Below are 27,497 nucleotides of genomic sequence, written 5' to 3'. Positions count from 1 at the left end.
CTCCAATTACCCTTCTTGAAGAGAGGAACCACCTCTTAGGTCTGCCAATCCAGAGGCACCGTCCCTGATGTCCAAGCAATGCTACAGAGTCTCGTCAACCAAGATAGCCCCACAGCATCCCGAGCCTTAAGGAACTCCGGGCAGATCTCATCCACCCTCGGGGCCCTTCCATCACGGAGCTTTTGAACTACCTCGGCAACCTCAGCCGCAGAAATGGGAGCGCCCACCACAGCATCACTTCCTCATTGAGAGACGTGTAGCTGGGATTGAGGAGGTCTTAAAAGTATTCCCTTTACCGATCAAAAATATCCAGAGTCGAGGTCAGCAGTGCACCATTCCCACCATATACAGTGTTGACAGTGCACTGTTTAGCTCTCCTGAGGCGGCGGATGGTAGTCCAGAATCGCTTTAAAGCCGTCTGGAAGTCGTTTTTCATGATTTCACCAAACTCATCCCATGTCCGAGTTTTTGCCTTTCCGACTGCCAAAGCCGCACAATGCTTGGCCTGTCTGTACCTGTTTGCTGCCTCCAGAGTCCCAAGAGCCGAAAGGATCCAATCAGAATGATGGCATCTCTCATTGAGATTACCATTCGGACTCTATATCCAGCACTTGTCTCGTGACATGTTCAAAGTTCTTCCTGAGGTGGGAATAGAAACTCTTTTTGACGGGAGACTCTGCTAGATGTTCCCAACAGACCCTCACAATGCGTTTGGGTCTTCCAGGTCTGACTGGCATCCTCTCCCACCATCAGAGCCAACTCAACACCAGGTGGTAATTGGTTGAAGGCTCTGCCGAATGTCCAAAACATGGGACAGCAAATCCGATGACACAACTACAAAGTCGATCATAGAATTGCGGCCTAGGATGTCCTGGTGCCTTATCTTTGAACATGATGTCCGTTATAGATAATCTGTTGCGAGCACAAAAGTCTAATAACAAAACACCACTCCGGTTCAGATCCGAGCGGCCGTTTCTCCCAATCAGGCCTCATCAGGTTTCACTGTCGTTGCCAATGTGAGCTTTGAAATCCCCCAGCAGAAAAAGGGACTCCCCTGGGGGAGCACTCTCCAGTAGTCCCTCTTCTGAATCCAAAAAGGGCGGGTAGTCTGAACTGCTGTTTGGTGCATAGGCGCAAAGAACAGTTAGGACCCGCCCCTACACCCTTAGGCGCAGGGAAGCTACGCTCTTGTTTACTGGGTTAAAGTCCAACATACAGGCTCTGAGCTGCTGGGTAGAAGAGAGTCCAGACCCTCGTGAGAGGACTGGTTACAGAGCCCTTGATGTGCGTCAAAGTAAGTCCAACTAAATCTAGCCAGAACTTCTCCACCTCGTGCACCAGCTCAGGCTCCATCCCTCCCAGCAAGGTACGTTCCATGTCCAAAGAGCTAGCTTATGTAGCCGGGGATCGTACCGCCCAGGGCCCTGCCTTCGGCTGCCGCCCAGCTCACACTTCACCCGACCTCTATGCCCCCTACTATGAATGTACAACATACAATCTAGAATGTTATGTTTCCGGTGTTTATCTTTTTTTCAAATGCAAAGGTATGTATAGATTAATCCTCCATTACTTCATGACACATGGAATATATTGTTGTTCCTTCAGGCTCAGGCATCAGTGTCAATGTTACCTTTCTGACTGAAACGTTTCCCACAGTGTTGACAGATGTGAGGTTTCTCTCCAGTGTGGAGCTTCATGTGATTCCTCAGAGAACCAGGGTTTGCTAGCAGCTTGGGGCAGAGGTTACACTGCAACTGAGAGAAAACCCCAAATTATTTTATTTCCTCTTTTTATAGTCTTGGTGTTAAACTACACTTCAGGGAGAATCCATGACTGGAATGGAAATTTAGAGTAGAGATGGTACATGAAAGATTCAAGCAGCACTGAGAGTCAAGCCTATATTATATTGGAACTCATGTCTGAAATTGTTTCATGATTTACATGTTAAATTGAGCAACATCACCTTTGCACAATTCAACATGTCGGAAAATGAGTACTGATAATTAATTCACACCATATGCTTTACATGTTGACACGTTCAATAATTCATGTTTATATTTTTTAATTAGCAAATTGTGTAGCATTAATAGCATTGATGTCTTAAACCAAAGGCCCTTCCAACTACTTGTTTTAGCTCCCCTCTAAGAAGATTTTCCTAACACAAGAGAGAGGAAAATGTGCATTTTTGTGAAAAGAGTTATATAACCCTTGCGGCCGTGAAAGTGCACAGGCCTGATTTGTGATTGGAGACGCGCAAGGAAGGCAAGGAAAAGGGTTGTTATGTATGTGTTTGTGCACGCAATGAGACATCTGCACGGGAGAGACATGGTGCTTTTAAACGAGGTAAGCTAACCATGAGTACATCCAAAATAATAAATATCTGAGAAGAAAATAGAGTTAAATTCTGTATGGACAGATTTATTTGCCCGTAAAATTACAAAAAAGATTAAAACTTTTCAAAGTTCATAAGCTGTTTTGTTTTGCAGTTTCGGACTTTTTTTTCTCTCCTCGTAGATGTAGCAAAATGGCTCTTTTGGCGGTAAAGGTTTGCTTAGGCAGTGATGCAAGCAAGTAAAAAAATAAGAAGACAGGATCAAAAATATAAAATAATCACATGAGAAAATAAAAAAATGACAAGCTTATGCAGTGATAAAGTAAAATAAAATTAAAAAATTAAAAGTGCCAAACAATTTTAAAGTTAGTTATAAGACTAAATACATTTAGTCTTATAATACTCACGTCTGCTAACACAGACCCGCAGACGTGAGCACATCACCCCTATTTTAGCGTCCCTTCACTGGCTCCCTGTGCGTTAGAGAATACATTTTAAACTCCTTTTATTTGTTTTTAAATGTCTAAACAACCTCGCGCCAACCTATCTCTCCGACCTCCTTCAGCCTTACTGCCCAACCCGATCCTTAAGATCAGCCGATCAGCTGCTGTTGACGGTCCCTGACACAAGGCTGAAGCTTAGAGGTGACAGAGCTTTCGCCGTTGCTGCTCCCAAGCTCTGGAACGACCTACCCCTGAGTGTTAGACAAGCCTCCTCTCTTCCTGTTTTTAAATCTCTCTTAAAAACATACTTTTATTCCATGGCTTTTAACACTGAGTGATATCCATCCTGCAATGGCGCCCCATAATACACCTGCTGTGATCCTGTTTTTATGTTTTTATGTTTTTATTAATTCTATTTTAATTATTATTATTTTATTTTTTTTATCGTGTTCTGTTTGTGTTGTGTTGTGTTTGCTCGGTACTCGTTTTATCTTTTAACCTGCTCATTGTACAGCACTTTGGCTACCCCTGTGGTAAATTTTAAATGTGCTCTATAAATAAAGTTGATTTGATTTGATTTGATTTTGGAAAAAGTTTGAATTGATAATGAATTGAAAATGATAAATCCAAATGAGGAAAGAGATTAACAACGAATAAACAAATTAGTGAATACTGGAGAGAATGTCATATACTTGACAAGTTATGACTTTACTTTATTTTTCACATATTTCCTGTTTTGTGCTTTTATTTTGTTGCACTAATTCCTGTGTTGTTTTTAGTACAATCTTGACTTCAGCAGCAAGTAGATCAAACTGCAGGCTGCAGACACTGTAGGGGAATGCCCCTGTTGGAGAACGCCCGTGGCGACAACGGGAGTAAAGCGCACTGACATGACAGTAGAATATTTTCATCACAGATAATGGGATCTAATCAATTAATTAATGCAAAGATGGGGTTATGGTTAATATATATTTCAATTGTAGTTGCTATATTGTTATGCCAGCAATGACAATTACATTTGTGTTCATTACATACAAAAGGCCGAACACACAATACAATCAACAACCAAAATAACAATCATAAGCTGTTTAATAACCATATTTCGTCGAAGTTTGAATGAGCTAAATTTGGCATAGTCACATGCATTGTACCAACCACTTTGGAACACGTTATAAATGTCCAGTGTGGGGGCTCCATTACAGGAGGGATTAACAGCCATGACCATTAGTAATTTTATTTCGGTCGAATTGCAGTTTTAACTCCTAATTGTGGCTGCTAGACTTTTGACAAGAACAAGAAAGTTTGATCATATTACGCCTATACTGGCTCACCTGCACTGGCTTCCTGTGCACTTAAGATGTGACTTTAAGGTTTTACTACTTACGTATAAAATACTACACGGTCTAGCTCCGTCCTATCTTGTCGATTGCATTGTACCATATGTCCCGGCAAGAAATCTGCGTTCAAAGAACTCCGGCTTATTAGTGATTCCCAGAGCCCAAAAAAAGTCTGCGGGCTATAGAGCGTTTTCTATTCGGGCTCCAGCACTATGGAATGCCCTCCCGGTAACAATTAGAGATGCTACCTCAGTAGAAGCATTTAAGTCCCATCTTAAAACTCATTTGTATACTCTAGCCTTTAAATAGCCCCCCTGTTAGACCAGTTGATCTGCCGTTTCTTTTCTTTTCTCCTCTGCTCCCCTTTTCCTTGGGGGGGGGGCACAGGTCCGGTGGCCATGGATGAAGTGCTGGCTGTCCAGAGTCGGGACCCGGGTTGGACCGCTCGCCTGTGCATCGGCTGGGAACATCTCTGCGCTGCTGACCCGTCTCCGCTCGGGATGGTGTCCTGCTGGCCCCACTATGGACTGGACTCTTACTATTATGTTGGATCCACTATGGACTGGACTCTCACAATATTATGTCAGACCCACTCGACATCCATTGCTTTCGGTCTCCCCTAGAGGGGGGGGGGTTACCCACATATGCGGTCCTCTCCAAGGTTTCTCGTAGTCATTCACATCGACGTCCCACTGGGGTGAGTTTTTCCTTGCCCGTATGTGGGCTTTGTACCGAGGATGTCGTTGTGGCTTGTGCAGCCCTTTGAGACACTTGTGATTTAGGGCTATATAAATAAAGATTGATTGATTGATTGATTGAAATAGACTTTTTTTGTTGAATTGACAACATATGCTGGCTGTTGGTGGTGTTCTTAAATTCTCTTCTTATTCTCAAAAATCCGCTGATATGGGCTACAAGATGTTACCTTTGTAACAGAGAACAATATGTTTGTATTAAAGGTGATTTATCTAAAAAAGCTAAATATACTCAGAGGTGCCACTTTGTCTTCGTTGTTGTCTTTCTGTTTGCTTGTTTTCTTTTTTGTTTGGTGGGACCCATTACCTCCCTGCTTGGCACTCAGCATCAAGGGTTGGAATTGGGGGTTAAATCACCAAAATGATTCCCGGGCGCGGCCACCGCTGCTGCCCACTGCTCCCCTCACCTCCCAGGGGGTGATCAAGGGTGATGGGTCAAATGCAGAGAATAATCTCGCCACACCTAGTGTGTGTGTGACAATCATTGGTACTTTAACTTTAACTTTAACTTTAATGTTGTGATGTTTTTGTATTAGAGTGGAGGCTGTTATTTAAGCCCTTCATTGTTTTTTCCCTGCACAGTTAATTGTGGACTTTTTAAACTATGATTGAATGTTTGTTTTGTGCATTTAACAAATAAATATTTTTGGGTTGAAAAAACATTGCAAACTGCACTTTCAAGTCAGCTGGGTCTGCAAATATTTTTTCTTGTTCGTTCCCATGTGTTCTTGCTACTTGTGCTGGTGTTGTAAGGAACCCTCGGCTTTCAATATCGCGGCACCTCCTGTTGCTCCTCATGAGATAAAGCTTCTGAAGCTTTCTTTGTGTGATGCCTACGCTCCACTTTTTAGTAAAGACTTTGAGCTGCCTTTGTATGTCTCCGTGCCATGCTTACCTCCTCGTGAAGTCGTACTGCTCACCTGTGAGCTGTAAGACCCTTATTTGGAATTGTGACTTTTGTCAAGTCTATACCTTCATGCCCACTTCTTTAGTGTCTTCTATTTTTATACCCTGTTTTGCACCGTTTAATTACATTTTTGTCAAGGTACTTTGTGTATCATGTACATTTTTTTGTGTATGTGCTGCATTTATTTAAATATTTTATCAAACAGACCTGCCCTTACTGTATGTCCTTGTAACCCTGGTGTAACGCCACTACACATTTTAATGAAACATACACAAGAAAGTAAACATCTGACAGAAAGGTATAATTCATAAATAAACACTGAATGTAGATTTGGCAATAAGCTATTAATAATGATAGTGAGAGGAAAACCAAAACAAATGTATTCCTTACTATCATTGAGTGAAAGTAGAAAGTAGAAATGAGAGAGTTGCTTATTTGAAAATGTCAGCTTATATGAAAAAAACAACATCCCACCTTTGGAGGCTGTGAGTAAATCAATCTGCTGCAGTGGAGAAGGCGGTGGATGCGCAGGGATGGTCGACGTGCAAATGCATTACCACAGTACTCGCACACATACGGCTTGTTTCCAGTGTGGAGGACCAAGTGCTCTTTCAGGTCTCGCTTTAGGCCATAGGTCTTGTCACAGTGAGGACATGAAAACGGACGTTCCCCACGGTGGCTCAACTAGAGAGAGAGTAAACCCTTATTGTTGATAGTAGTATATACAATGTACCAACCATGAGATCTAATCGATGAGATTAAAGGCTACATTATTACCTTCTAGACATTTACAGATTTGAACCCTAACACAAAGCTGAACATCGTTCATTATCTTAGCCAGCAAATAAATATCATGCTGTTGTGCAGATGAACCAATGTATTATCATTTCAACTGCAATTGTTCAGTGGGTAAATAGTGAGCCCATTTGATGACTAAGCATGTGGTCATCAAGGGACGAGTCCACAAAAAACAGACAAAACCCACACAGCATCTAAAAAAAGTTATTGTTTAGGAGCCCATTTAGCTGTCCTTACCAGTAAAATAAGAACTCTGAAGGCAGTAAATTGCTTCAGAAGACAGCAGCAGTGTTAAGGGGAGATTGGACAAATAGGGGGCAGATTGTAACTTCTACAATAAAACTTTTTTGGGGTAGTAAAAGTAACGTACTTACAGTATATTTTATTTGGAATGATGGTATTGACACCAAGGATGGTATCAGATAGTAGCGTGATAAGATATTTTTCAGTTCTTTTCTGGCCTCATTTTCATAAATAGCTGTGTGTGTGTGTTTATGTGTAAAAAGGTTGTTTATATTCTTACATTGTTGATTGAATTATATGTATATATTGTGATAGGCTCCAGCAACCCCAGCGACTCCGAGAGGTATAAGCGGTAGAAAGTGTATGGATGGATGGATATATATTTTATTTATGTAAACAAAATCAGAGCATATGTTCTTGAAAACAAGAGAGCTTTGGGGGCAAAAAGCCAAGAGTAGTTTTTGTTCTTACAGTATTTACTTATTTTGCTCAAACGATTGTAAGTACCGTATTTTCCGCACCATTAGCCGCACCTAAAAACCACAAATTTACTCAAAAGCTGACAGTGCGGCTTTTAACCCGGTGCGCTTTATATATGGATAAATATTAAGATTCATTTTCATAAAGTTTCGGTCTCGTAACTACGGTAAACAGCCGCCATCTTTTTTCCCGGTAGAACAGGAAGCGCTTCTTCTTCTACGCAAGCAACCGCCAAGGTAAGCACCCGCCCCCATAGAACAGGAAGCGCTTCTTCTTCTACTGTAAGCAACCACCCGCCCGCGTAGAAGAAGAAAAAGCGCGCGGATATTACCGTACGTTTCATTTCCTGTTTACATCTGTAAAGACCACAAAATGGCTCCTACTAAGCGACAAGGATCCGGTTCATGAAAAGACGCAATCTCTCCATCCTCACACGGATTACTATTTCACAGCAACTGATATTCCTGTGAACCGCACTGTGGATACTGTGGATACAACGGGAGCACGTACGGTGAATATTCGCACCACAGGGAATGAGAAGTCGTCCTTCACTGTGGTTCTAGCTTGCCATGCTAATGGCCTGAAACTTCCACCCATGGTGATATTCAAAAGGAAGACCTTGCCAAAAGAGACCTTTCCAGCCGGCGTCATCATAAAAGCTAACTCGAAGGGATGGATGGATGAAGAAAAGATGAGCGAGTGGTTAAGGGAAGTTTACGCGAAGAGGCCGGGTGGCTTTTTTCACACAGCTCCGTCCATGTTGACATACGACTCTATGCGCGCCCACATCACAGATGGTGTCAAAAAACAAGTGAAGCACACAAATACAACACTCGCCGTCATTCCGGGTGGATTAACCAAAGAACTCCAACCGCTGGATATTGGTGTCAACAGGGCATTCAAATCACGACTGCGAACGGCGTGGGAACAATGGATGACCGAAGGCGAACACACCTTCACTAAGACAGGCAGACAGCGCCGGACGACATACGCCAACATTTGCCAGTGGATCGTAAATGCCTGGGCAGATATTTCGGTCACAACTGTGGTCCGAGCTTTCCGGAAGGCAGGATTCACAGAACTGCTGAACAGTGACACTGACTCCGATGACTTCGACGAGACGGAAACGGCCATTTTGGATCCCACATTTGCCCAACTTTTCAATTCGGACACCGAAGACGAAGAATTCGAAGGATTTACGAATGAAGAATAACTTCAGAAGGTGAGCGCTATGTTTATTTTGTGTGTTGTGACATTAACGTTCGAGCAACATTATGTTGCTATTGCTCTACACTATTTTGAATTTTACTATGTTTGTGATTGCACATTTGCGTACATTTTGGGACAGAGTTGTTAGAACGCTGGTTTTTAATATATTATTAAAGTTTGACTGACCTATCTGACTGTTTTTTTTGACATTCCCTTTAGCGCAGCGTAGGCGCGGCTTATAGTCCGGGGCGGCTTATAGGTGGACAAAGTTTTGAAATATGCCATTCATTGAAGGTGCGGCTAATAATCCGGTGCGCCTTATAGTGCGGAAAATACGGTAATAAAAGGGAATAGTTTTATATAATCCATCCATCCATCCATTTTCTACCGCTTGTCCCGTTACTGTTTTTATTAGTTATTGTTACTTTTTTTTAATCATTATTGTTGTATTTATATAATGGTAAATCGTTCACAAATAAGTTTGTTTCATAACTGTTTTTGTTTGCCTAAAAGCTTGTTTGTGGTTTATTCAGATTAAAATGTTCATTCAAATTAAAAACAGAATCATTCAATGATTCTAAAAATGTCTAGAAAAAAGTATTGGCGTCAGTAACACCAGTGTTTCCCATATGACTGCAATCTATCTGTGCTGTTTTCATTCTGTCGTAGACGAGCAAGACATATCCGCCTGTTGGTGCTTCAAAATTGGTCGTGGGGGTATAGCATAACATTTATCACGCCAAAAAAAACTCTGCTTAGGACCCAGATTTGACAATAAATAGGGATCGGAATCGGAATATTCACTAAATATAGTCAACATGTCGCTAAGTCGTCTACTTATTTTCTGCTTATGAGGTGTGCTAAAAAGCAGAGTTATGATGTCATCACATTTCTATTCTACATAAATCTATTTGTGGCGGTCCAAATGTATTCATGGGGGGCCACCACAATTAAATGAATATATGGGAAACACTGATCAGTATTGAATATACTGGCCCTGAATTTACTTAGTAATGGATTGATACCAAAATTTGCAGCATTGCCTGACCATATTTGCCAACTGTACAGGTAAAAGCCAGTAAATTTGAATATTTTGAAAAACTTGATTTATTTCAGTAATTGCATTCAAAAGGTGTAACTTGTACATTATATTTATTCATTGCACACAGACTGATGCATTCAAATGTTTATTTCATTTAATTTTGATGATTTGAAGTGGCAACAAATGAAAATCCAAAATTCCGTGTGTCACAAAATTAGAATATTACTTAAGGCTAATACAAAAAAGGGATTTTTAGAAATGTTGGCCAACTGAAAAGTATGAAAATGAAAAATATGAGCATGTACAATACTCAATACTTGGTTGGAGCTCCATTTGCCTCAATTACTGCGTTAATGCGGCGTGGCATGGAGTCGATGAGTTTCTGGCACTGCTCAGGTGTTATGAGAGCCCAGGTTGCTCTGATAGTGGCCTTCAACTCTTCTGCGTTTTTGGGTCTGGCATTCTGCATCTTCCTTTTCACAATACCCCACAGATTTTCTATGGGGCTAAGGTCAGGGGAGTTGGCGGGCCAATTTAGAACAGAAATACCATGGTATGTAAACCAGGCACGGGTAGATTTTGCGCTGTGTGCAGGCGCCAAGTCCTGTTGGAACTTGAAATCTCCATCTCCATAGAGCAGGTCAGCAGCAGGAAGCATGAAGTGCTCTAAAACTTGCTGGTAGACGGCTGCGTTGACCCTGGATCTCAGGAAACAGAGTGGACCGACACCAGCAGATGACATGGCACCCCAAACCATCACTGATGGTGGAAACTTTACACTAGACTTCAGGCAACGTGGATCCTGTGCCTCTCCTGTCTTCCTCCAGACTCTGGGACCTCGATTTCCAAAGGAAATGCAAAATTTGCATGGTTGGGTGATGGTTTGGGGTGCCATGTCATCTGCTGGTGTCGGTCCACTCTGTTTCCTGAGATCCAGGGTCAACGCAGCCGTCTACCAGCAAGTTTTAGAGCACTTCATGCTTCCTGCTGCTGACCTGCTCTATGGAGATGGAGATTTCAAGTTCCAACAGGACTTGGCGCCTGCACACAGCGCAAAATCTACCCGTGCCTGGTTTACGGACCATGGTATTTCTGTTCTAAATTGGCCCGCCAACTCCCCTGACCATAGCCCCATAGAAAATCTGTGGGGTATTGTGAAGAGGAAGATGCAGAATGCCAGACCCAAAAACGCAGAAGAGTTGAAGGCCACTATCAGAGCAACCTGGGCTCTCATAACACCTGAGCAGTGCCAGAAACTCATCGACTCCATGCCACGCCGCATTAACGCAGTAATTGAGGCAAAAGGAGCTCCAACCAAGTATTGAGTATTGTACATGCTCATATTTTTCATCTTCATACTTTTCAGTTGGCCAACATTTCTAAAAATCCCTTTTTTGTATTAGCCTTAAGTAATATTCTAATTTTGTGACACACGGAATTTTGGATTTTCATTTGTTGCCACTTCAAATCATCAAAATTAAATGAAATAAACATTTGAATGCATCAGTCTGTGTGCAATGAATAAATATAATGTGCAAGTTACACCTTTTGAATGCAATTACTGAAATAAATCAAGTTTTTCAAAATATTCTAATTTACTGGCTTTTACCTGTATAAACACCATACATTGTACATATTAAACATTGATGTGGAGATAAAGGGATTAGTTGTGCAGTTGTATTTAAAGAAAATCCAAAACTGACCCAAGGCAACGCTTATAGCTATTACATCTATGTTGTCAAAGGCCCTAAAGCTCCCAGAAGATCTATTTAAATAACTGAGGCAACTCTATAAACTTAAAAAAGGAAGCCACTCCTATTGATGTGATGTACTGCAAGCTTTAGAGGTATGAAATTTCAAGAAATGCATTCTTATGAATAGTTTGACAATTCTAAATTGCTTGACCACTGTCCATTTACAAAATCCCAAAATATTCCAAATCTATCAGCTCACTCCTACCTGGTGGGCCTTGAAGCTCTCTGCAGAAGTGTAGTTTTTGCCGCACTCCTGGCAGGTGAAAGGCTTCTTTTCTGTGTGACTGAACTGGTGTTTCTTTAAGTGGCCAATCTGGTAGAACATTTTACCGCAGTTGGAACACCTGTAACGCCTCTCTCTCACCTCGGGAGCGTTGACAGCTGTATCAGTATCTGAAGTTGCCATGGAAACCGGCTCATCTGCAGAGGACTTGGCTGCCTCTGTGAGAGTCTCTATTAGCCCGTCCGTATGTCTGTCTGAATGAATAGGGAGTTCCTTAACCCGGCTGTTCAGACAGTGAAAGCGACGTGGTTTAGCAGCTAGCCGAGAACTAACCCGGACAGAAGGCGCCTGACCACTTAAGTTCCTCTGCTTGTCTACAGAGATAGACTGTGACATGATGTCCACAGTGGCCATGGCTCCGTTCAAGTGTCCATCTGTTGCAGTGGCTACTTGAGCCGTAAAGTTGTTGCTGTCCTCATTTCCCTCAAAGCTCGGATTTCTCTTAGACAAGATTTCTCCAGCATTCAGTTTGGTTGACGCAATCTTTGAGAGTTTATAGAGGTCCTTGTTCCGTCCTTCCTCATCCTTGAGTTGGTTATGTACTTCTTTGGCTTCCTTAACACTGTGTAGGCTTGTCACAACCATTTCTGCATCCCTCGTGACTTTCATTCTCTGATCATCTGAAAATATAGAGTGAACATTTTAATTGACTGTAAAATGCAAACAATATAAATATTAGGGGCATAACGAATATATGTATTTGTAGTCATATCAAACATTACATTTACTTAGGTAACTTTTTTGGATACATTGTATTTGTCAGAGTAGTTTTAATGCAACATAGGTTTAACTTGTACTTGGGAATTTTGTATTTTCGATCGCTACTTTCATTTCAATCTATTGATAACTGCTTGCAAAGGTGTATTTAGTTTTTGCTTGTCAGGGATGGTAACATGACTCTTTTGCACATATCCAAAAGTGACATTTGACTCCGTTTTACCAATCAAACGGAGCCTGGCAATCACATGACTGCACTCAAAGTATAGGCAGTCCCACACTGTAAAATATTACATTATTATTATTATTAAACTATTGTGTGCGACAAGAAGCCGAACACCTCTATTCATCCATCCATCCATCCATTTTCTACCGCTTATTCCCTTTTGGGGTCGCTGGAGCCTATCTCAGCTACAATCGGGCGGAAGGCGGGGTACACCCTGGACAAGTCGCCACCTCATCGCAGGGCCAACACAGATAGACAGACAACATTCACACTCACATTCACACACTAGGGCCAATTTAGTGTTGCCAATCAACCTATCCCCAGGTGCATGTCTTTGGAGGTGGGAGGAAGTACCCGGAGGGAACCCACGCAGTCACGGGGAGAACATGCAAACTCCACACAGAAAGATCCCGAGCCCGGTTTTGAACCCAAGACTACTCAGGACCTTCGTATTGTGAGGCAGATGCACTAACCCCTCTGCCACCGTGACGCCCCACCTCTATTAAATCAATGTTTAATTTGAATGCTACTAAATTGGTATATTATAAACTGTTATCTGTGTCAGTAGAAATGTTCACATTTTGAGCCAACAATAATTCTACTTTGAACTAGAGAACATTGATTTTTCTTGCTGCTCTTATTTATTAGATGCCTTTTACTGAATATGCACAAGCACTTTTTTTAATATTATGTGATATAATGCCTTTTATACTGTATTCTTTGTTGTATGTACTGTATGTGATTGTAAACCCTGTAACGTGACTCTGGCACAAGCTCAACTCTTTGCCCACAATAGATCCAAATGGAGAGACCTGGTTGCCACGGTTGGCTCTACGCGCCTTGATGTGCAAGAAAGAGGACTAAAGAAAGAAAGAAAGAAAGAAAGAAAAATATGTGATTGTATGACTACTTGGATGTTGGGAGTCTGCGATGAAGCTTGATGAAAACATCCATCCGTCCATCCATTTTCTACCGCTTGTCCCATGTTACAGTAAATTGTAGATTTTTTTTTAATGTTTTAGCTGCACATATATTAATAATAACCCTGTTATAATGTCATACATGAATTTAAAATGTGCATCTTTTGTGGTACATGCTGTCCCCTCTCACACACACACCCCACTTCGGTATCTCTTTCAAGCTACTTTTTCCAGCTGCTTTTAAACCATCATCATATTCTCCATATTTTCATGGATATATGTCCTCCGTTTTAAAATTATTTTAACTTCCTTGGCTGGCGTTATCAACTCTGTCTGCTGTATGGTGCAGATTAGAAGTGCTACGCTTGACCCGTTCACCAAGTCAGTAATAGCTCGGTCATGTTTTGATTAATTCATTGAATTTCTTCTTAGCAATCTCCTTCACACACACAATCCCATAGTGAAATATTTTAATTTAAAACATGTGTACACACGTACAATTCTTAAGACCTTTAGCCTATTACCATGTGGAATTAAATTATGGAATGGATTAAGTAAAGAAATCGAACAATGTAGTATATACTAATATGATCTAGTTTAAGAAACTGTTCAAACTCAAAGTGTTTACAAAGTACAAGGAAGAAGAATCCTGATAAACATCTTAAAAAATTAAGATAATCTTATTCATCTCATATTGTGAACTATATATTACTTAACTATTTATTCATGAGAACTTTATTTTTTGTTTTTTATTTATATAATAATTATTTACTTACTCATTTGTCATTGTATTTATTTATTTACTGATTTATTTATTGTTGTGTTACAGAATGAGTAGTAACATGTGTTAGAAGTTGCTATGATACGAAAAGGGGTAAGATTAAATAAACTCTGCTTCCTCCTACTACTGCGGACATGCTGTGTAGCTTTGGTGCGCCTGAAAGAGTGGCAGCATATCACAGTAGCTCCTTTGAATTCCTTTTATTTTACTTTATTCTTGGTATTATTCTCAACTTTTCTTGCTTTTTTTTATCTCTTACCTTTTCCATAAACCACTAATTATGGTTCTTGGGCACTTTTGTGTCTTTTCGTTACCGTATTTTCCGCACTATAAGGCGCACCGGATTATTAGCCGCACCTTCAATGAATTACATATTTCATAACTTTGTCCACCAATAAGCCGCCCCGGACTATAAGCCGCGCCTACGCTGCGCTAAAGGGAATGTCAAAAAAACAGTCAGATAGTTCAGTCAAACTTTAATAATATATTGAAAACCAGCGTTCTAACAACTCTGTCCCAAAATGTACAAATGTGCAATCACAAACATAGTAAAATTCAAAATGGTGTAGAGCAATAGCAACATAATGTTGCTCGAACGTTAATGTCACAACACACAAAATAAACATAGCGCTCACTTTCTGAAGTTATTCTTCATTCGTAAATCCTTCGAATTCTTCGTCTTCGGTGTCCGAATTGAAAAGTTGCGCAAGCGTGGGATCCAAAATGGCCGGTTCCGTCTCGTCGAAGTCATCGGAGTCAGTGTCGCTGTTGTTGTCCAGTAGTTCTGTGAATCCTGCCTTCCGGAAAGCTCGGACCACAGTTGTGACCGAAATATCTGCCCAGGCATTTACGATCCACTGGCAGATGTTGGCGTATGTCGTCCGGCGCTGTCTGCCTGTCTTAGTGAAGGTGTGTTCGCCTTCGGTCATCCATTGTTCCCACGCCGTTCGCAGTCGTGATTTGAATGCCCTGTTGACACCAATATCCAGCGGTTGGAGTTCTTTGGTTAATCCACCCGGAATGACGGCGAGTGTTGTATTTGTGTGCTTCACTTGTTTTTTGACACCATCTGTGATGTGGGCGCGCATAGAGTCGTATATCAACATGGACGGAGCTGTGTGAAAAAAGCCACCCGGCCTCTTCGCGTAAACTTCCCTTAACCACTCGCTCATCTTTTCTTCATCCATCCATCCCTTCGAGTTAGCTTTTATGATGACGCCGGCTGGAAAGGTCTCTTTTGGCAAGGTCTTCCTTTTGAATATCACCATGGGAGGAAGTTTCTGGCCATTAGCATGGCAAGCTAGAACCACAGTGAAGGACGACTTCTCATTCCCTGTGGTGCGAATATTCACCGTACGTGCTCCCGTTGTATCAACAGTGCCGTTCACAGGAATATCAAAAGTCAGTGGAACCTCGTCCATGTTGATAATGTTCTCTGGCCGGATCTTTTTTTCCGCTATCTTGTTTTTACAATATGCACGGAAAGTAGCCAGCTTTTCTTTAAAGTCGTTAGGCAGTTGCTGTGAAATAGTGGTCCGTGTGCGGATGGAGAGATTGCGTCTTTTCATAAACCGGAAACACCAAGAAGCACCACCTTTAAAATCATCCAGGTGAAGTTCGCTTGCTAGCGTTGTTGCCTTCATTCGAATAGTGATGGTGCTGACACTTCTGCTTGCTGCTCTCTGCTCAACAACCCACTGTTCGAGTTCGTCCTCCAACAGCTGCCATCTTGCTTTGTTCCCTCGGAAACTCTGTTTTGTCTTCTTTACCTGGCGCAGGTCATCTTCTTGCTTCCTCCACCTACGCACCATTGATTCATTTATGTTATATTCTCTTGCTGCTGCTCTATTTCCGTGTTCTTCGGCATGACTTATTGCCTTAAGTTTAAATTCTGCGTTATAAGCGTGTCGCTTAGTAGGAGCCATTTTGTAGTCTGGTCTTTACAGATGTAAACACACAAAGGAAATGAAACGAAATATCCGCGCGCTTCTTTTTCTTCCGGGGGCGGGTGGTAGCTTACAGTAGAAGAAGAAGCGCTTCCTGTTCTATGGGGGCGGGTGCTTACCTTGGCGGTTGCTTGCGTAGAAGAAGAAGCGCTTCCTGTTCTACCGGGAAAAAAGATGGCGGCTGTTTACCGAAGTTGCGAGATCGAAACTTTATGAAAATGAATCGTAATAAAGCGCACCGGGTTATAAGGCGCACTGTCAGCTTTTGAGAAAATTTGTGGTTTTTAGGTGCGCCTTATAGTGCGGAAAATACGGTACTTTTCTTTTTCTTTTCGGGCCGTTTTTGTGTTTGGCTTTGAGCAACGGAGCAGCAGGCCTTTTGTTTACACACGCCCTCGAGGAGCTGTTTGCGCTCTCCTTACCAGCGCTATGGGGAACGCGGCCGGACCTTCCCGTGGAACTACGGAAAAAGCGCAGGGGACGCCGTGCCGGCATAAAGATGAGGGAGCGGAGAAGGAAATTTAAGCCTGCAATTCCCTCTGTCCTCATGGGGAACGTGCGGTCTTTGGCGAATAAAATGGATGAATTGTTCGGGCTCGTCCGAACTCAAAAGGAGTACGCAGTGTGCAGCATCATGTGCTTTACGGAGACTTGGCTACACGCGGAATTCCCGGACCACAGCGCGTCTCTACCCGGCTTCACAGCCTCACGGGCGGATAGAAACACACTCCTGAGCGGTAAGAAAAAAGGCGGCGGGATTGCCATCTTGGTGAACGAGAGGTGGTGTAATCCTGGACATATTACTGTTAAGGAGTGTGTTTGTCTGCCGGACATTGAACTTCTGGCTGTTGGAATTCGACCATGTTATTTGCCAAGAGAGTTTACTTCTGTTATCTTCATCGGAGTTTATGTCCCTCCTTCTGCTGACGAAGCTGTTGCTTGCGACACCATTCACACCGCTGTTGCTAAGCAACAGACCAAACATCCCGATGCCCTCATTCTCATTTCGGGTGACTTTAATCATGTTTCTTTGGACTCTATTTTACCCACTTTCCATCAATATGTGCACTGTGCAACACGGTAAAATAAAACTCGCCCTACTGTATGCTAATTCAAAAGATGCATACAGAGCCACTGCCATGCCCCCCTGGGACGGTCTGATCACAATCTGGTGCTTTTAACACCTCAATATGTTCCTGCTGTGAGGAGGCAGCCCATCTCAACAAAATCAGTGCAGAGGAGGAGCCAGGAGGCATGCATTGCCTTGCAGGACTGCTTTGAGACTACAGACTGGGAAGTACTCTGTAAGCCTCACGGGACAGATATTGACAGCATCACAGACTGCATCACAGACTGCATCACAGTCTACATACATTTCTGTGAGGACTCCATCATCCCTACAAAAACTGTCCATTGTTACCCAAATAACTAGCCCTGGATCACCAGCCAGCTAAAGGTGCTGCTGAATAAAAAGAAGCTAGCCTTCAGATCCGGTGATCGGGACGAGTTGAGGAGGATTCAGTGGCAGCTTAAAGTTCAGCTGCAAGAAGGGAAAGATGCCTACAGGAGGAAGCTAGAGGCTAAACTCCAACAGAACAACACTCGTGATGTGTGGAAAGGCTTGAAAGCCATCACAGGTGTCAACAACAAAGCCAAACTGCTGGATGGGGGTGTAGATAGAGCCAACGAGCTGAATTTGTTCTTCAATAGATTTAGCAATGCACCGCTGTTTCTTTCCCCCCCTTTGAGAAAGCCAGCCCGGTGTGTCTGACACCTGGAGACGACAGCTGGAGAGAGTCAATCCAGCCAAGTCAGCAGGCCCCGACCGAGTCAACCCCTGGGTCCTGAAGACTTGTGCTACTCAGCTAACTGAGATCCTGCACTTCATCTTCAACCTGAGTCTGAAGCTAGAACGGATACCAGTGCTATGGAAAACATCCTGCATAGTGCCGGTGCCCAAGAAGCCCATCCCATCGGGCTTGAACGACTTCAGACCTGTTGCCCTGACGTCCCAGGTCATGAAGGTCCTCGAGAGACTTTTGCTGGATCAGCTGAGACCCCTGGTGGCTCCTTCCCAGGATCCTCTACAGTTTGCATATCAGCCCCATGTAGGAGTAGATAATGCTGTTATCTACCTGCTGCATCATGCTCACTCTCACCTGGATGGTGGGAAGGGCACTGTGAGGATCATGTTCTTTGATTTCTCCAGTGCTTTTAACACCATTCAGCCAATTCTGATGAGTGACAAGTTTCTCAGGATGGGTGTCAGTTCATCTATTGTCTCCTGGATCACTGATTACTTGTCTGACAGGCCCCAGTTTGTGCGACTGGAGAGCTCCCTGTCGGATACTGTGGTCAGTGGTGTAGGTGCTCCACAGGGGACCGTCCTGTCTCCTTTCCTGTTCACCCTGTACACCTCAGACTTCCAGTACAGTTCCAGGTCCTGCCACCTGCAGAAATACTCTGACGACTCTGCTGTGGTCGAGTGTATCAGAGAGGGACATGAATTGGAGTACAGGACACTGATCGCTGACTTTGTAGAGTGGTCTCAGGCGAACCATCTGGTCCTTAATGTGGACAAGACCAAAAGAGCTGGTCATCGACTTCAGGAAGAGAATGACCCCGGTGGAGCACATCAAGACCCAGGGCCGGGAGGTGGCACTAGTGGGGCAGTATAAGTACCTGGGATTCCATTTGAACAGCAGACTGGACTGGAAGGACAACTGCAAAGCTGTTTACAAGAAGGGCATGAACAGACTCTTTTTCTTGAGGAAGCTTAGGTCCTTTAATGTGTGCAGCAAGCTGTTGGAGATATTTTATCAGTCTGTTGTGGCCAGTGCCCTGTACTTTGCAGTGGTTTGTTGGGGGAGCAGCACCAGCAAAAGAGACTCAAACCGGATTGATAAACTGATCCGGAAAGCCGGCCAAACTATTGGCACGCAGTTGGAGGTGGTTGTGTCAGTGAGGGACAGGAGGACACTGGACAAACTGCTGGCCATCATGGACAATCCTGCCCACCCACTCCACCTGACAATTAAGGGACAGCGGAGTTCAAACTCCAACAGGCTCCTTCAGCTTCCTTCCCGCACTGTGCGATTCAAGAACTCCTTCATTCCGCACTCCATCCAGCTGTATAATCACTCGCCATACAGCAATAGATGATATCTGCCTATTACCTGACACCTTCTATGTCAGCTACTTCTCTTTGTTTTTAATGTATATTTTCTATATTCTGCTGGATCTACTCTCTATTTTATGCTGCTGCTGTCACATATACTGTAATATTGTACATGGTAACTGCTATATATTGTATATACGTTATAGACATAATATAATATATCTGTATATATAATATACTGTACACATATTATGTATATATTCGTAGATATGTTATATTTTATTTTGCTATATTTAGTCTATTTATACCTGCATTGTCCTTTCCAACCTTACACTTTCCATCATTGTAACTGAGCTACTGTGGTGAACAATTTCCCTTGTGGATCATTAAAGTTTGTCTAAGTCTAAGTAATAAGAAACTGTAAATATGTGATGCATCATATTGTAATTGTATGCATGTTCGGAATAAAATAACACCAAAACCACCTTAACTAACACCATGGTTGGAAAAACAAAGTTATGTCGATCTCGAGCTATTAGCTATTGATAAAGTAAGATTGAATGTTTTGGTCTGATCTTACAAGGTTCACTGTGGCATTCGCAATGCCAACTAGCAATAAGGAGGCTCGTAACCCGAATTTTTGCTCGCAACTTAAAGCATAACAATTAGCCGAAAGACAGCTAGTATCCCAAAAAACTCATAAAAATGGCAATTCGTATCCCGAGGTACCGCTGTATACTTACAGTCGTGGTCAAAAGTTTACATACACTTGTAAATAACATAATGTCATGGCTGTCTTGAGTTTCCAATCATTTTTACAACTTATTTTTTTTGTGATAGAGTGATTGGAGCACATACTTTTTCGTCACAAAAAACATTCATGAAGTTTGGTTCTTTTATGAATTTATTATGGGTCTACTGAAAATGTGAGCAAATCTGCTGGGTCAAAAGTATACATACAGCAATGTTAATATTTGGTTACATGTCCCTTGGCAGGTTTCACTTCAATAAGGCACTTTTGGTAGCCATCCACAAGCTTCTGGTTGAATTTTTGACCACTCCTCTTGACAAAATTAGTGCAGTTCAGCTAAATTTGTTGGTTTTCTGACATGGACTTGTTTCTTCAGCATTGCCCACATGTTCTCAATGGGGTTTAAGTCAGGACTTTGGGAAGGCTATTCTAAAACCTTAATTCTAGCCGATTTAGCCATTCCTTTACCACTTGTTTGGGGTCATTGTCCTGTTGGAACACCCAACTGTGCCCAAGACCCAACCTCCGGGCTGATGATTTTAGGTTGTCTTTAAGAATTTGGAGGTAATCCTCCTTTCTTATTGTCCCATTGACTCTCTGTAAAGCACCAGTTCCATTGGCAGCAAAACAGGCACAGGGCATAATACTACTACCACCATGCTTGACGGTAGGTATGGTGTTCCTGGGATTAAAGGCCTCACCTTTTCTCCTCCAAACATATTTCTGGATATTGTGGCCAAACAGCTCAATTTTTGTTTCATTTGACCACAGAATTTTCTTCCAGAAGGTCTTATCTTTGTCCATGTGATCAGCAGCAAACCATAAGGTGTCGCCTCTGGAGCAAGGTCTTCCTTCTTGCATGGTAGCCTCTCAGTCCATCATCACCAAACATCACCAAAATTGATCATGTATTTTGCTCTATGTATACTTTTGGTCACATTTTCAGTAGACCCATAATAAATGATAAAAGAACCAAACTTCATGAATGTTTTTTGTGACAAACAAGTATGTGCTCCAATCACTCTATCACAAAAAAATAAGAGTTGTAGAAATTGTTGGAAACTCAAGACAGCCATGACATTATGTCCTTCACAAGTGTATGTATACTTTTGACCACAACTGTATGTGCAGCCACCTAGAGTTGCCCTGAAGAAGACTGAGCCTCCATTGCAAATTAAATTTATTTTCTAAATGTACATTCTTTCAATAATTGACAACTACAAAAAATAGCGACTACAGTGTTTTTTTCTCTCTCATGATTCTATGCAAGGCAGTGGCACTCCTTCCCCTTTCCGCTTCTTTGTCTCACCCTTTCTTTTTTGACTTTCTTGTAGCCTCTTTTTGCATTGCTCTTCAAAATCTAAGCAATAGAACCTATCAACTGGCCTCTCGATAAAATTGACAAGATCTCAGTTTCAGGGGAACCTGCCTGTCCTGTTGGAATGGTTGTTGCTGGACACACGACTGACTCTTGGGAGAAGCAAAGTGCTGCATGCCTGGATATCTACCTATTCAAGATCATGATAACAGGACATCTGCTGATTGGAGATTGCCCAGGTGTATTGACAAATTGGAAGATGCTGGCAGCTGTTTAAGATACCCCAAATCTGCCACAAATGATTGGAGGATGTGGGCAGAACTCTGGGCACTCAGACTTTAGTGATTTTTTCTTTCATAGTTCTTTTTATTGATTTCACATTCACATTGACAAAATATTCAAACCCTCTTCATCCCCTACCCCTGCTGTCACTCAAAACAAAAACAAAAAAACAAAAGTAAGAGTACAAAAGTACCCGGAGTAAAAAAATAAATAAATAGATAAAGTTCAGTACAAGGCACCTAAAACACAGTAATTGAAAACTGAAACATAATGTAGACGCAGCATGACAAGGCCATATCTAGGTACATATCTAGGGCTCTTCCTGCACTTGTGTAGAAGATTGGTCAAAAAAAGTAAAAAAAGGTCTCCACACTTTAAAAAACTTGTTTTCAGAGCCCCGTAATGTGTATCTTATTTTCTCCAGCTTCAGGTTTGCTAGTACGTCCCTTATCCAGTGGGAGACTAAGGGTGGGTCAGCCTCCTTCCACTTCAACAATATCAGGCGGCGTGCGAGGAGGGTGGTGAAGGCAACTATTTTGTGACCCCCGACAGGTAGTTCCATCCCTTCAGGAATGATTCCAAATACGGAAATGAAAGGGTTTGGATCGATTTGAATTGTTAAAACCGTAGAGAGTGCTTCGAAGATGGACTTCCAGTACCCCTTTAGCTTCGGACAAAGCCAAAACATGTGTATTAATGTTGCGTTATCTAGTTTACATCTATCACATAATGGGTTAATATGGGGAAATATTTTTGCTAATTTTGCTTTTGAGAAGTGCACCCGGTGTATCACTTTAAATTGGACCAGTGAGTGTCGTGCGCACATTGAAGATGAGTGAACCCTTTTCTCAATGTTTGCCCAGGTTACGTCATCTATTGATGTTTGGAGGTCTTGTTCCCATGCTGTTCTGATTCTTAGCATGGAAGTGCATTCTAATACTGAGAGTAAATTAAGTATATATGATATTGCCCTCTTCTTTATTGGATTTAAACACATAATTTCATCTGTGGTTGATTTAGAGGGTTTGTTAGGGAACTGCGGAAGAACTGTTTTAACATAATCCCTTATCTGGAAATATCTAAATATATGGGAACTGGGTAGATTAAATTTCTTGGACAACTCCGTAAAAGAGGAGAATATATTGTCTATAAAAAGATCATTGAAGCATTTCAAACCCCTTTGATGCCACATATTAAAAGCTGTGTCAAGTGTTGAAGGTGGAAAGCAGTGATTTGATGCTACTGGACTGAAAAGGCTCATTCCTTGCAGGTTAAAATGTTTTCGAAATTGACAGTATATTTTGAGCGAGTGACTTACTACAGGATTAATATTAATTGTCTTCACTGATAGAGGCAAAGCTGCACCCATTAGGGCTGCTAAAGAAGCAGAACCACTAGAATGTGTCTCCAGCTTCACCCATGTAGGACTTTCCTTATGTAGATGGTAATATGTCCAGTATGACATGCAATGCAAGTTGGTGGCCCAGTAATACATACAGAAATTTGGAAGGGCCATACCTCCATCATGTTTTGCTCTTTGTAAAAACTCCTTGCGCAGACGTGGCTGTTTGCCATTCCAAATATAAGATGAGATTATTGAGTCTAATTTTTTGAAAAATGTACCAGGGATAAATACAGGTAAGCATTGAAACAGATACAAATATTTTGGAAGCACAGTCATCTTAATTACATTGACTCTGCCTATAAGTGAAATGAAAAGGGGAGTCCAATTAGCCAGATCTTGCTTGGTTTGTGTAAACAACTTCCCAAAGTTTTGCCTGAAGAGGTCTTTAAAATTCTTTGTAATAGTAATTCCGAGGTAATTAAAACTGTCTGTAGTGATCTTAAAGGGCAACCCAATGTTTTCTAGTATTGAGACGTCCATATTCAAGGGCAGTAGCTCACTTTTATTTAAATTCAATTTATAACCGGAGATTTCACCAAACTGTTGTAACAGGCTAAGAATTAATGGAATTGCAGATTCTGCGTTGGACACATAAAGGAGAAGATCGTCAGCATAAAGGGACAATTTATGTTCTATGTTTCCTCTATGTATGCCCATTATAGAGTGATTAGATCTAATGGCTAAAGCTAGGGGTTCGATAGCCAGGACAAAAAGAAGGGGACTGAGGGGGCATCCCTGGCGAGTTCCACGGTGTAAATCAAAAGGACTTGAATACAAATTATTAGTCAGAATCATAGCAGAAGGGCTGGAATATAACAGTTTTATCCATGTGATGAATGTTTCCCCAAATCCGAATTTTGCCAGCGTTTCAAAGAGGTAGTCCCATTCTACTCTATCGAATGCCTTCTCTGCATCCATGGAGAGAAGACATTCTGAAGCAGCTTGACAAGGAGTGTACATTATGTTAAACAGGCGTCGGGTATTAAAAAAGGAGCGTCTATGCTTAACAAAACCTGTCTGGTCTGGGGATATTAAACTGGGTAAAATGTTTTCCAAACGGTAAGCTAATACTTTGGCCAATATTTTATAGTCTGTGTTTAACAAAGATATGGGTCTATAGGATCCGCAGTCTAAGGGGTCCTTGCTCTTTTTTGCCAGTAATGTTATGCATGCCTGATTTAGGGTGGTTGGGAGAAATCCCGCTACTAGTGATTCTGAATACATGGCTGCCAAAATAGGAGCTAACTGTGTAGAGAATTTCACATAAAATTCACACGGCAGACCATCCAAACCAGGTGATTTTTTAGTTTGCAGAGACTTAATGGCCTCCGATATTTCTTGTTGTGTTACTGGCTTATCTAGATTTAAGACCTGATCTGGTGGCAAGGATGGGATACGCAGATCCTTAAAGAAGTCCTGTATGGCATTGGGATTGGAGGGACTGTTGGATGCATACAGTTTACAATAGTAATCTTTAAAAATATTATTTATTTCCTGTTGGTCTGTAGTGACCCTACCATCCTGAGAAAGCACCCCATTGATAATTTGTTTAGCTCTTACCCCCTTCAATTGTCTGGACAGAATTTCCCCTGCCTTCTCACCATGTTCATACAGAACACTCCTATTCCTGAGCAGAAGGTTTTCAATGAAAAATGATGAAATAAGGTCATATTCTGCTTTAAGTTTCATACGCTCTTTATATAAGTCAGGAGATGGGAATTGTGCATATATTTTATCAATTTCAGCTATTTGCTTGTCCAGACTTAGTTGTTTTGCTTCAGAGTTCTTTCTCTTATTAGCCATGAAAGATATTATCTGCCCTCTTAAGTAAGCCTTAAGGGCCTCCCAAACAGTCGCAACTGAAACATCTGTGGTCATGTTTATTTCCAAAAATAGAGAGATTTGTTCTGATAAAAAAAGTACAAAATTTTCATCTGCTAATAATAGAGAGTTAAACCTCCAATTTCTTCTAATTGTCCTTGATTCAGGCAAATTCAGCTTCAATAAAAGGGGAGCATGGTCAGATATTAGTATAGTTTGATACTCACAAGAACTTATGTAGGGAGTTAATTTATTGTCAGTGAAAAAATAGTCGATTCTGCTATATGTGTGGTGCACATGCGAAAAGAAGGAGTATTCCCTACTTTTTGGATGCAAAAAACGCCATATATCGGATATGCCAAATTCCGAAAGAAAAGTTTGTATATAGGAAACTGATTTAGATGCTACATAACCTTTTCTGGCTGTTGATCTGTCCATCCCAGGTTCTAAACAAAAATTAAAATCACCTCCCATAATGAGCTGGTGAGAGTTTAGATCTGGAAGTAATTTGATGAGACGATCAAAAAACTGGGCATCATCAAAATTCGGAGCATATACGTTAGCCAGTACAACCTTGGTGTTATAGAGTTGGCCAGTAACTATAATATAACGTCCGTTTGAGTCTGCTATGATACCAGAGGGGGTAAAAGATATATCCTTATTTATCAATATGGCAACGCCTCTCGCCTTAGCCTGAAAAGTAGAATGGAAGAGCTGACCCACCCAACCACATTTTAAACGAGAGTGATCTGACCTTCGAAGGTGGGTCTCCTGCAGAAAGGCAATTCCCGTCCTCAGACGCTTGAGGTGTACTAGTGCTTTTTTCCTCTTTACCGGGTGATTCAGGCCCTTGACATTCCAGCTAACGAGGTTGATGTCACAGTTCATGCTGCTTCTATGTATGATATGGAAAAACAGTTAAACATCAAACAGGTGATACGGTGCCAATTAAGTTTAGACCAAGTACTCAAGTAATAATGACCAGCCTTTATGCCTTGAGTGACAGCAAAACAAAAACAACCTCCCCCCAACCCTAAGGTGAATTCAGCTATTAAAAAAAAAAACAGCACACCTTCCCTAACTAACTTAAAGACTTCCAGATTACTTCTTAAAAAAGAACCAAAAACCCTCTACTCCCCCATATTATTAACCTATTAAGTACCCCACCTGATACAGGGAAATAACTGAGTACAAAGATATATATTAGATGTAAATATAATAAAACAGGGTAAACTATTAAATGTATATATAATCAAAAAAAATAAATGCTTTTTCAAAAAACAAACAAACAAACAAACAAACAAAAAAACAGTCATATAGATTGAGGTAGAAAGTATAACGTGTAATATGATTATACAGTCCAGGTCTTAAACTCACTGTAACTCATAAACAAAGTTTGTTGATGAGGCCGTTATGAAGAGTCTTTATACGCCTTGATATAGTTAGCTGCCTCGGCTACTGATCCAAGCCAAACGCGAGTGCCGTCCGTCTGTGTGATGCGTAGCCTGGCCGGGTAAAGTAGCGAGGGTTTGAGTCCCATCTTGTACAGAGACGCCATCTCAGTCCGGTAAGCCCTCCGCTGATTCACTACCTCTGGAGAGTAGTCTTCGTACACTCTGAACGCGTGCCCGTGATATTGCAGCGTACCCTTCTTCCTAGCCTCCCGGATCAGCAGCTCTTTACTCTGGAAGCGATGAAAACAGAGCAGGATAGGTCGGGGCTTGTCCCCGTGTGCCGGCTTGGGGGCCAGGCTGCGATGAGCGCGGTCCAGCTCAGGTGGAGAGGCGAATACTTCCTCACCAAGTACTTCCTTCAGCAACAAGGATAAAAACTTGGTAGGTTGCGGGCCTTCTATCCCTTCAGGTAAGCCAACTAGCCGGGCATTACTCCGCCTGCTCCTTCCCTCCAGGTCGGTGAGCTTAGCCTTTAGCTTCTGGTTGTCGGCCTGTAGCATGTCACAAACAGCCTCCACCTGCTCCAACCGCTGATGTAGGGATTCGGCATTTTCCTCTAATGAAGTCAATCTATAGTTATGTCTATTGACAGTCTCCTGAAGTCCGTCCAGCTTCTCGTTCACCTCGCTAAAGGATGTTTTGAGCTCAGTCAACAAGGTTGATCTGTGGTCCGATAATATAGCAATTAGCTCAGATTTGCTAACGGCTGCAGCATCTGCCTCTGCCTTCTCTTGCGACTTTGCAGATTTGGGAGGCATTGTCAGTCATCAAGCGTGTTGCTATGCGTCGTTGTAGTAGAAAAGAGTTACCAGCGGTTAAATGCTCTTCAAATACAGGTGGGGTGCATGTTAAAAGGAAGAGTAAAGCGGGAGCTAGAGGCTAATACGTCTTCACGCCATGCGTCCTCAACCGGAAGTCCTTTTCTCCTCCAAACATATTTCTGGATATTGTGGCCAAACAGCTCAATTTTTGTTTCATTTGACCACAGAATTTTCTTCCAGAAGGTCTTATCTTTGTCCATGTGATCAGCAGCAAACCATAAGGTGTCGCCTCTGGAGCAAGGTCTTCCTTCTTGCATGGTAGCCTCTCAGTCCATCATCACCAAACATCACCAAAATTGATCATGTATTTTGCTCTATGTATACTTTTGGTCACATTTTCAGTAGACCCATAAT

The 27,497-nt window shown here is 42.0% G+C and overlaps 1 protein-coding gene across 1 annotated transcript in view; it reads right to left on the bottom strand.

Moving 5' to 3' along the window:
* Nucleotides 1-27,497, bottom strand: part of LOC133616074 (uncharacterized) — a 78,530-nt gene that overhangs the window by 25,657 nt on the left and 25,376 nt on the right. The window contains exons 5-7 of the mRNA XM_061975134.1: nucleotides 11,506-12,203; nucleotides 6,249-6,458; nucleotides 1,631-1,754 (exon numbers count right to left, since the gene is read on the bottom strand). Coding sequence (XP_061831118.1) covers nucleotides 1,631-1,754; nucleotides 6,249-6,458; nucleotides 11,506-12,203 — 1,032 coding nt within the window. The remainder of the gene's footprint in view (nucleotides 1-1,630; nucleotides 1,755-6,248; nucleotides 6,459-11,505; nucleotides 12,204-27,497) is intronic.

This window comes from Nerophis lumbriciformis, linkage group LG15 (genome assembly GCF_033978685.3).
Source record: "Nerophis lumbriciformis linkage group LG15, RoL_Nlum_v2.1, whole genome shotgun sequence".
Classification (NCBI taxonomy): domain Eukaryota; kingdom Metazoa; phylum Chordata; class Actinopteri; order Syngnathiformes; family Syngnathidae; genus Nerophis; species Nerophis lumbriciformis.
This window is presented reverse-complemented; position numbering and strand designations above follow the sequence as displayed.